Source organism: Populus euphratica, unplaced genomic scaffold (assembly GCF_000495115.2).
Source record: "Populus euphratica unplaced genomic scaffold, PopEup_1.0 scaffold90.1, whole genome shotgun sequence".
Taxonomy (NCBI): Eukaryota; Viridiplantae; Streptophyta; class Magnoliopsida; order Malpighiales; family Salicaceae; genus Populus; species Populus euphratica.
Genome location: NW_011499973.1, coordinates 329091 through 341531, shown reverse-complemented (window position 1 = coordinate 341531; position 12441 = coordinate 329091). Strand labels below are relative to the sequence as shown.

The window sequence follows — 12441 nt, the reverse complement described above, 5'->3', positions numbered from 1 at the left end:
ATTAATATTTCATCTCAAAGTTCTCATCTTCATCTTCTTCTCCTTCTTTTTCTTTATTATTATTATTATTATTATTATTATTATTATTATTAGTATTAGTATTAGTATTACTATTACTATTACTATTACTATTACTATTACTATTATTATTATTAGTGTTATTACTACTACTACTAGTATTGTTGTTGTTATTACTATTATTGTTGTTTATAATTGTTGTTTATAATTTGTACAATTAACCTCCCTGTGGTTCGACCCCAGTCTTGCCGGGTTATTTATTACTTCGACACTCCTGCACTTGGGAGAAGACATTAATCTTTTAGTCGTGTCAAAAGGCATAAATAAGATATTAATGAAAGCAAAACTTAAGCATTGTAGAAATGCAAAGAGAGAAAGCAAGAGCATGATCTTGATCTAAAAACCAAAATGCCTAAATGCATGACAAATGCCTCCTTTTATAGGCAAAAATTGCAAACTATTGATTTGTTGACTAATTGTTGAGTAGGTGACCAACTCTTAAATTGGTGACAATCCTTATCTTCTTGTCTGAATAAAACATCATTGATAACTTCAGAATTTAAACCACCCTTACCATGAAAGTTCTAGGAAGTTGTCTGAGCTTTCCAGAAAAAAAAATTGAGGTCATTTGGACTTTTAGAACTTGAGATATAGGTTGAACACTAAATAGTGTCTGGGCTACAAGATAGATTCAGACTTCTATGTTATTGCTAAGATTTGGACTTCCAAATAGCAGAATTGAGTCTTGCTTTCCCATGAAAGTTTTAGACTTATGTCTTAACTTTCTATCCATTAAAGCATACCTAAATCTAAGATCTACAACTCTAGATATGATCCAATTACTAAATAGTCGCAATAGACTATGTTTCAAAATAGATAGAGGTAATTCCAAGTCATAACAATGATTATAAAACAGTCATCTAGTTTTTAAAAGAAAATATTTTGAGTCAATTTGGAATCTCTCGGGCCATGATAAGTGATGGTGGAACACTTTTTTACAATAAGTCATTTGAGTCTTTAATGAAGAAATATGGAATCACACACAAAGTTGCCACCCCTTATCACCCTCAGACAAGTAGACATGTAAAACTTACTAATGAGGAGATCAAACAGATCTTGAAGAAAACAGTGAACCCTAATAGAAAAGATTGGTCTTTAAGACTTAATGATGCATTTTGGGCTTATCGAATTGCTTATAAAACATCATTAGTTATGTCACCTTATAGACTAGTCTATAAAAAACCTTGTCACTTGCCTGTGGAACTTGAACATAAAGTTTATTGGGCTATTAAAGCTTTCAATTCAAATCTTGATAATGCTAGTCAACTATGAAAATTAAAAATAAATGAGCTTGAGGAAATAAGAAATGATGCATATGAAAATTTAAGAATTTATAAAGTAAGAATCAAAGAGTTTCATGACAAGAAAATACTGAGAAAAACATTCAATGTTGGTAAAAAAATCTTGCTTTATAATTCTTAACTCCATTTATTTACTGAAAAACTAAGATCAAGATGGAGTGGTCCTTTTATTGTGAAATATATATATCCATATGAGACCTGTGATATCGAGAATCCAAATAATGGTAATGTTTTTAAGGTAAATGTACATCGTTTGAAAGTTTACTTTGATAATTTTTCAATTGAAAATGAAATGAGTGATCCTTTATATAAAGATTGATTCTTTTTCTCATATTGATTTTGTGTTTCTTTTTTGTGTGACCTTTTTTTTGCTAGTTTCTTTCACCTTGGTCAAATGACGGATAACGATACTCTGTGACTTAAGTCGGTTTTTCAGTTTCCTATAATAATTGATATCTATGTATATATTTGTGCAATTCTTCACTCTTTCTCCCTTCTTTACATCTCTTCTTTTTTGAAAATGGATACCACTTTTGAAAAATTAAAAAAATATTTACCCGCTCTACCTCAAAATACGATTACAAAAATTTACCGTGCTAGATGTGCAAAATTGAGATTGTTAATGAACCATGAAATTCCTGAAGATATTCGCTGGCTAATTGAAACAAAGGTCTGATTATCAGGTGAGTTTTCTAATTCTTTCATTTCATACATGCTTGGAATAGGTAAAAGCACTTTTGTAAAGAAACATCGTGCAAAACGATTGAAAGTCTGTCATAGATGTGCTATATGGACTTGTAATGCAAAATATTGTTCTTTAAAAATGATATATGTAAATCATGAAGATAAAATATAGTTCATTAAGGATGGTCTATGTAAGGAGTCTTTAGATAATTTTCTATTGACTCTTGAGACGCACCCTAGTGGAGATGTGCATCATGCAACTCATAATTTATTGCCATAATTCCATAAAGAACATGCTCGACGTAGTCTTGGGAATTTGACTAAAAAAGACCCTGTTTGCTAGTTTTTAAAAAAACTAGATGGGAAACCTATCTCCATCCCATAGAGAGCGTTTAAACTGTTCTTGGACGTAAAACCAAGGTAAGATGTAAGCCACAATCACAACTACCTGTACATACACATGTTAACAATTTGTACATACATATGTTTTCAAAAAAAGAAATAAAGAGAGAGAGAGAGACTCCATCTAACCTATGTATAGGTGGTATGATTGTATTTTCACTTTCTCATCTATAAAATCTTCTCTTCCTTTCCTTCATTTCTACTCAACCCAAACATTCCAAGTCATCAAATACGGAATATTTGTGTTTTTGGTGGATCTAGTCTTGGGAAAGAAAAAGAGTTTTTAGAATCAATAAATCTTCTTGGTCAGGTATTTTTTGCGAAAAAGATTCATTTAGTATATGGAGGAGACAACCTTGGGTTAATAGAGGGTGTGTCAATAGCTGTATTTTTAGGAGGTAGTTAAGTTTTGGAAGTTTTCTCCAAAGCTTTAGCAAATGGAGACATTATTGAAACAATAATTAGGGAGGAACTACAAGTCTCCATAATGTTTGATTGAATGAATACAATGATTAAACATGCTGAAGCCGTTATTGCCTTACTAGGTGGTTTGGGTATATTGGAAGAGATTTCATATTTTCTCTTAGGCCTAACTTCACATTCACCACAAACCTATAGGTTTGTTAAATGTTAATGACTTTTATGATTTGTTGTCTTTTTTTGATCATGCTGTGGAACATAAATTCCTAACATCTTCAGCACAACAAATCATAATCTCTATTGCTACTGCTGAATAATTGATTGATCAACTACAATCTTTCACTCCTGTAATTAATCCCTCCATGAGTTGCATAAATTGATCAACTAAGAAAAGTTGTAAAAAGCTTAAATTGGATTTGAGCCTTTGTTTATGAAACCTTGTGTTTTATTATTTTGTTTTGTTATTTCTTATATTTGTTTAAGTGTGTCTCAGGTTTGTCAGTATTCATTGTTTCAGGTGATGTCTTCTATACTCTATCTTTCTACCTTAGAACATTGAGGTCAATGTCTCATTTTGGTTGGGGGGAAGGGGTAGTAGTTGGTACTTAAAAAAAAAATTAACTACCTATATTTTCTATTTAAAAAATCATTATTACTAAGATGACAAAGTCAAAGAGTTCTTTTGTTAAAGTGACTCTTGAGACGCATCATAATAAACATTGTTAACAAGGTCTATCATAATACTTATTGAAATATTCAAGTTTCAAACTCTCATATTATTATCAATTGCATCTGCTCATATACTCATTTAACAAGTATTTTTAAACCTTTATTTTCACACACACACACTTTAACATATGATTATGGGTTGCATATTGGATTATTACATTATTTATGTTCTTTTGTTAAAGGTAACAACTAAAGGAAAGAGATAGTATATAATTTGTAAAAAAAAAAGAAAAAAAATAATGATAATAAATGTAATTAAAAAAATAAATAAAAACATAGATAAGTTTGGTTTCGTAGCCTCCCTAACCTAAGCAATTAAGCCTGAAGGAGTTTTTTAACATCTAATACCCTAAAGTCAATTGACTTGGGAGTTATTGGCCCAATGCTTGTTACATGTGTTGAGGAGAAAGGCTTAAAGGAACCAAACATTGCACTATCTACGTATCAGTATCTGCAACCCGAGTTATTAAGCTCGAAGGAGTGTCTCAACACCTAATGCCCTAAGACCAACTGGTCTGGGAGTCATTAGCTAAAAGCTTATTATATGAGTTAAAGATGCATTGTGTTTTAAGTTATATGTATATAAAAAAAGAAAAGAAAGATAATAATCCCAACCCAAAGAGGTTAACCTTAAACATTAGAATATAATATTGTTTTCTTCTAATAAATACCCCATCATATATTTTTTCATACATTGAGCACATAAAAAAAGAAGTTTTATTAATATCTTGTTTCAATAATATGAAGCAGATATATATAAATTTATAAACTTTATCCTTAAAAGTGCATTTTTATCAAGATTTTATATCATCATTTTGCACTTGAAGTATCAATAACTTCTTAACTAGAACATGTTTTATAATAACACGTCTAATAATATAAGATACCTTTAATTTATGATAAATACTTATTTTAAATACAGGTATTCTCACAATTCAAAAGATTAATTGTTGTGATTAACTATTGGAAGTGAAAGGATAAAGAAAAGGCTAAGCTTAGAAAAGAGATGCTGATTCAATTCAAATTTGAACACTATTCAGTCATTGGGTCATATCTAGAACTATAGATCTTGAATTTCAGATTGGTTTACATGGATGGAAAGATAAGAAATAGGCCTACAACTTTCATGGTATGGAAAAACCCAAATCTATCATTTTCAAATTCAAAGTTTGGCCATAAAAGAGAAGTCAGAATCTGTCCTCCAATCCAGCCCAAACATTGCTTAGAGGTTTACTCATAATTGGAGTTCTAGAAGGTCAAAAGACGTGAAAGTTGGTGGGTGGAAGGAGAAGACAATTTCTAATAACTTTTATATGAAGACCTGCTCAAATTCTGATGGTATAAATGACATTTCATCCAAACAAGAGCATGAGGGCTATCCACCACGTCCACCAGCAGCACTGCTCAGTATTTTAGACATATCTCGAGTTGTAGTACTCTAAATGCTCTGAAATTTGATTGGTGGAAGGAAAAGACCATTTCCAACAACTTTTATGAGAACACTTTGTCAAATTCTGATTGCATCAATGTTAATTCATCCAGCCAAAATGCTTGAGTGCTGCTGTGCATCAAGTCCACTAAATCAATAGTTGACCATTACATCAATTATCAATTACCAAATGAATAATTCCATATTTTTACTTATAAAAGGAGGCATTTATCATTCATTGAGGCATCTTGTTTTTCATATCAAGATCATGTTCTTGCTCTCTCTTTTTATATTTTTGTAATGCTTAAGTTTTGCTTTCATTAATCTCTTGTTCATGCTTTTCATTTCATTTTTTTTACTATACTTAGTTAACTTATATCATGTTTATGTTCTTATATTGTTTATTTATGTTTTTCTTCTTCATAATGTATAGTTAAGTTAATTATGTTAAGGTGAAAAGTTTCACTAATGGTGTTAGGATAAGTATAATATAAACTCAATATGGACTTTAATGCTTATATCCTAAACAACTTGCTACTAACATGTCTTATCATTTTTATCTTATTAATTCTTAATACCTTGCTTGTTAAATGATTAATCTAGATTTATGTTATATAACACTTGGTATATCAAATACTTGATCCTTCATAGTTTTCGGCCGACATCGTTATTATGAGAGGAACTTGATTTGTTATCAATATAAGTTAGCATCATGAATACTTGATAAAATTTATAAGTATGGTGTTAAATGGTATATCAAATACTTGATCCTTCATAGTTTTCGGATGGCATCGTTATTATAAGAGGAACTTGATTTGTTATCAATATAAGTTAGCATCATGAATACTTGATAAAATTTATAAGTATGGTGTTACATAAATAAGATGACTAATATAATCATGTTGATAATTTATAAAGAGTTTATACTTTACTTATCTCTAATACTATTAGTGTATCCTCTAACCTTGACATTTGTTTTTATCATTGTATAATCTTCACATTAATTTTACATCTCAAAGTTCTCAAGACATCAACTCTTTGATCATGTTAACTTATTATTATTATTATTATTATTTATAATTTATATAGTTAACTTCACTGTTGTTCGACCCCGGTCTTACCGAGTTATTTATTACTTTGACACTTCTGCACAAGACATCAACTCTTTGAACGTGTTAACTTCCAAATCGCAGAATTGAGTCTTCCCTTTCTATGAAAGTTTTATGCTTATGTCTTAACTTTTCATCTAGATAAAGCAGACCTAAATCTGAGATCTATAGCTCTAGATATGTACTAATTACCAAACAGTGTTCCAGTTTAGACTGCACCAGTATTTCTTTTCTAAATTTAGCCCTCTCTTTGTCCTTTCAATTTTAATACTTCAACTCATCAATTAATCTTTTTATTTATGTGATAGGCCTGCATTTAGGATGAATATTTACCATAAATTAAAGGTATCTTATGGTATCAAACTTGTTATTATAAAACATGATTTAGTTAAGGAGTTATTGATATTTCAAGTGCAAAATGATGGTATAAAACCTTGATAAAAATTTACTTTGAAGCATTAATCACTTTGAAAGCACACTGCCTCTACACTATGAAACCGCGCTAGAAGAGGTAGCATCACAAGTTGCCACAGATATCTCGCTGTGATTAGCACCTAAAGATAAGTCATCCTCGCTGCTAGAAAAACTAGCTGCAACTATCTGTTGATGACATGTTGTTTATTTTATTCTATGCATTTATACAAATTTATATGAATAATTACATAATTAAATTTGATTATTTAGAAAAAAATCAGCAGCACTTCCTCTATATTAGAGACTACCCATAGTTTTCAAACCTGTAATAATTACATAATTAAATTTGATTATTTAGAAAAAAATCAGCAGCACTTCCTCTATATTAGAGACTACCCATAGTTTTCAAACCTGTAAATCTTTATAACAACCACAAACCAATTGACTCTATTAGACAATCTTATATACAACCAACATCTATGTAAATTTAACATATATAGAAATCTATAAATGACAATTAAAATTAATGAAAATAATAAAAAACAGAACAATCAATAATAGAATAAAATAATTATTACAATACAAACAATAAAATAATTAAATTTTCATTTAGCACATCTATACAAATTTATATGAATAATTAAATAATTAAATTCAATCATTTAAAAAAAAAATTGCCAGCACCTATCCTATGTTAGAGACTACCTACAGTTTTCATACATACAAATATTAATAATTTCACAAATATTGCACAATCAACTCTAAACACCTAACATCTATAAAAATTCATAAATAAAAATTAAAATTAATTAAAATAATTAAAAACATAACAAACAATAATACAATAAAATTAAGATAAACTAATTAAATTTAATTCTATATTTGAATTAAAATTTTAAAGGTGAATTCAATAATAACAATTCAAATTTAACAAAATTTTCAATTATTATGGAAATACAAATAATAAAATAAATTTAACAAATAAAAAGAAAAAACTAAAGACTTTAGGAATGAAAATGTTTACCTTAATAGTGTGTTGATTTCAAGATTTTTTCTATAAACAATACTAAAAAAAACGAACACCATAAAAATAATCATAATTAAAATAAAAAAAGTACAAAAAATACAAAGATAAAGAAAGGATAATCATACCTTTTAATATGTTGAAAACTACAATCAAAACAATAAAAATACAATGCTACATGCAAATAATTTGCAGAAGGAGAAGAGAAGAAATGAAGAGGTGTTGAGAAAAAATGAACCATGGAGGGGGGGTCAGTTTTATATTAAAATTTTTCTGATGGCATTACCGATGAAAAATAGAATAATATTTTTTTGGGTGGTGGAATTAAATTTTGTCAGTATTTAATTGAATTTTTCACTAAAATTACAAAAATCCCTTTAGATTTAATCCGTCGGTAATTGTGTATCAGAGTACGGACGCATTGGATTTGTCTTGTTTGTCGGTGATCCTGTCGGTAATGGTGCCAATCGACCAGGCAATGTGATAGTCATGTGCTTTGGAATGTGCACCATTCATCGGTGATTGTATTGGAAAACTGGTGGTGATTATGGTAAGGGCTGTAATTTTTTTGCAACTCTTAGTAAAATATGAGACATATTTCGTCAGTAAAACCATCAGTAATTGTAGCACAATGTTGTAATTTTTTTACAACTCTCAGTAAAACATCAAGGGACACATTTCGTCGGTTTATCTGTCAGTGTTTGTGTCAAGCTTTTGCATGTTTTGTTTGTATTGCCTCTCTATCATCTTATAGAAATGCCTAAATTGCAAACTTATAGCACACACAACACAATAACAAGAGCAAATAATTATAAAATAAATATTGCATGTTCCAAAATATCATACATAACATTACATTATATATAAACAAAAGGCTTTATAACATATTTAGTTAGAATTTTTATCTTCGTCCTCAATTGAATTGTTATCAGCTTCATCGCACTCTTTAATATGGTTATTATCTTCTTCATCAATATTCTCTAGTCCATTAGAGTTCAAAACACCATCCAACTCATCTGCGTCAACATCAACAAGACTATCATCGAAAACAAAAAAAAATTTAATTTTGTTTTAAGTCAATTAAAGGAGAAACTCGGTTTGGTTCAACTAACTCACTAGCTTGAAATACTTCATCTATCATATGTGTGTCTTCGTTTTCATCCTAAACAACCTCGACACGACCCTTAGATTTGGTTTTTAAAATGGATAACCAATCAACTTTTGATCTGTATTTTTTAAAGGAAGGGGTGTATGTGTAATAAACTTGTTGGCATTACTTTGCGAAAACAAAGATATCGTTTATATTGCAGAGTCTAGCTTTTGAGTTGATTTCAATGAGATCATAGTGAGGATCTACTCTGATTTCTCTGTTATTTGTGTCATACCAATAGTATTTGAATAAAAACACTTTATTCTGCTCGCTATGATATTGCAGTTCAATGACCTCTTTTAATCTACAATAGTAGTCAACTTTAAACTCACTAGAAGTCGATCCCTTAATATAAACACCATTATTATATGTCTTTCTTCCATTCCTATATTCTTTAGTATGAAAGACATATCCATTGACAAAATATCCATTATAGCACTTGACTTTTCTTTCAGGGTCCAGGCTTAGTAAAGACAGTGAAATAACAGCCCTATCTCTCATTTGATAAATCTTGTATATCAAATAATAATCAATAAATGGATATTCTATAATATTGACATATAATTCATTACTTAACAAGAGATAATGAGTTTGTGAAAAGACTTACTTGTGTTCTAAATCACGTGGTAAATTATTCATCTTGTAATTGAAAGATTTGGGTTTTAGTCAATTATGAGTTATTGGACTGTAAGTATCGTTGATGTTGCCTGCAAGGTTGTTCCAAATTATATGAGTTTATGTTATCACAATATATAAATAGTATATTATTGCCAAAGTTTAAGTAGAACATCTACTTAATAAAATGTCTCACTTCATCATAGTTAAATAGGACATAATTGTGTGCTTGTTTGAACTCTATTTCAGACAAATATCTTCCCCTCACAATATTTTTAGGTGTGGGTTGTCCAGAATTAGAGAATATTGACAAGTTTTCACTTAAAGGCCCTTCACCAACATTATTATGTCGTGGAACACGGTTGATCCTCGTTCTTAAATAAGGTTCTAAATAGTATGAGATAAATGTTGAGATCTCTTCAACAATATATGGCTCACATATTAACGCTTCAGCATACACCTTATTCTTAACCTTTTTTTTTTTAAGATTAAACAAGCACCTGCATGTATAGAATTAAACAAAAATTATTAATTAAAAAAATGAAAAAACATTTAAGTATAAATTATATAGCAATTGTAATATCTAACCTCTCGAATGAATACATCCATCTATACTGAATCGGGCCTCTAACTTTTACCTCAAACGGTAAATGTATGGGTAGATGCTCTATTAAGTCAAAAAATGATGGAAGGAATATCATTTCAGGTTTGCATATTATCTTGACGATATTTGTTTCAAACCTTTTAAAAAATCAACATTCAACTTGTTGGAGCATATATCTATGAAGAAATGATTGATCTCCATGAGTACATCCCATATCCCATTTGCAAACAAATCATGAAAAGCTAATGGGATGATTTTCTGTATAAACACATGGCAATCATGACTCTTCATTTCATATAATCTGCATTCCTCCGTATTAACCAGCCTTGATATGTTCGAGGCATGTCCATCGAGAAAACACAGACTCTTAAGTCATTTGTAGAGTAGTAGTTGTGCATTTTTTTTTTCTAACATGAAGCTTGTTCTTAGTTTTATGTCTTTTGGCTTCCTCTTCACATCTGTGACGGTGTTGAAAATGTTCTCAAACATGTTCTTTTCAATATGTATAATGTCAAGGTTATGACAGAGAAGATTGGTCTTCCAATAAGGAAGCTCGTAAAAGATAGTTCGCTTTATCCAATTATGAGTCAAACTAAAACCAGGAAACTTATACTTATCTAATTGGAGACTAAATACTATGTCACCGTACCTTGAGACAACATCATACAAGTCTTCACTAGAAAGAATTGAGGATGCAACATCCTTTTCAACTCTGCCAACAAATAAATCATTTTTGTTCTTTCTATACATGTGATTCGGTGGCAAGAAACAATGGTGACAGTAATAAAAAAAAGAAGCTTTAGCCCCGTTTGTTAGCGTGAATGCCTTGTCATTTTCCATACAGCATGGACATGCTAGTTTTCCATGCGTGCTTCAACCAGAAGCCATTCCATAAGCTGAAAAATCATTAATAGTCCACACCAAAGCTGCTCTCATAACAAAATTTTGTTTTCTCCAGATATCACAAGTCAAAGCTCTAGAAAACCACAACTACATCAACTTATTAATCAATAGTTGAAGACAAACATCTATATTTCACCTCGAAATGCTCAGACCTACTATGAGTATAGATAAAAACATGAACTCCAGCCTCATGCACATCCCTGGTTGTAAGTTATAAACCATCAGCATGACCGGCCAATAATAATAAGGAGCAGTAAATGACCTGAATGGATTGAATCCATCTATACACAACCAAAACGCATGTTCCTTGATTTAGCAGAAAAGTGAAGATGCACACTATTAAAGTGTTTCCATGCTTCCCTATCAGAAGGATGCACCATCACTCCATCAACCACATGATGTGACTAGTGCCATGTCATGTGCTTAGTAGTCTTTCGTGACTTGAATAACATCTGTTGTCTAGGTGTGATTGGAAAATATTTAAGTTTTTGATATGCCATGAGAGTCTTTTCTTTGCCGGTTCTGGGTTTGTTCTGGGTTTGTAACAGGAATACCCATATGTCATACACTCAGTTAACTTAGCATTTTCAAGGTACTATATCATGTAGAAGTTAGAGCACATACCAATTTTTTAATATCCTAAACCAAGGGGTTTCATCATAGACTTTGCAGTATAGTAGTTTTCTTTCAGCCTATTCCTTTAAGGTAAAATGCTTCTCGTCCATTCAATAATCTTGTCATAACTAGCCTCACTGAACCGGTGATTTGACTTGATGGTGAATATTTATGCTATAACCGATAATTTACTGTGGTTCATGCAGTCATCCCATAATGGTTTGTCGTAATCTTTCAATATATCAAAAAAACTTGCTGCATCAGCATTAGGTTTTTATGTTCTTCTTCTATGATTGGACATTCACTGACATTACCTTCATTCATTCTTATTACATCCATAACCATGTTCTTGTAAGGATTACTGTTGTTATTTCCAACTTCATACACGTTGCTAGCACTAAAAGTTGACCCAACCACCCTTTCTACCATGCTCTCACTAGGAATAAATAGTTGTTTATGTGCATACCAATACAGATAATCCTTAATGAACTCTTTGATTAGAAGATGCATCGTTACAACATCTTGATGCAGAAACTTTTTATTTTTATACTTCTTGCGTGGATACCTAATACCGTCATTAGTAAAATTTCTTGGGATAGATATTGCAAAATTAATAAAACCTTGAATTTTGTTACAATAATCTATCCTTTGCAATCTTTGGGGTGAGTCCCGATACATCCATAAATGATTATCTATGACCTCTATCAAACATTTATAAAATTATGATGACAATATGTATTAATTAACTATGTTACATAAATAAACATAACAAAAATATTAGTTTGCCCCGATATTATCCAATAAACTAAAAAAACACTTATATTAAATATTTATTATCAACTATCAACTATCAACTTCCATACAAATTTATATATATATATAAATTTACGGAAATCATAACTTCGCAATATAATTGATAAAAATTAAAATGGACTTGTTAAACAAACTATTATTTATTTCATCA

At 30.2% G+C, this 12441-nt stretch overlaps 1 protein-coding gene across 1 annotated transcript in view; it reads right to left on the bottom strand.

Annotated features, from left to right (window-relative positions):
- LOC105139375 (polyphenol oxidase, chloroplastic-like) overlaps positions 1–11987 on the bottom strand; it is a 16831-nt gene extending 4844 nt beyond the window's left edge. Inside the window, exon 1 of the mRNA XM_011045786.1 lies at positions 11787–11987. Coding sequence (XP_011044088.1) covers positions 11787–11987 — 201 coding nt within the window. The remainder of the gene's footprint in view (positions 1–11786) is intronic.
- Between the last annotated feature and the right edge of the window lie 454 nt (positions 11988–12441).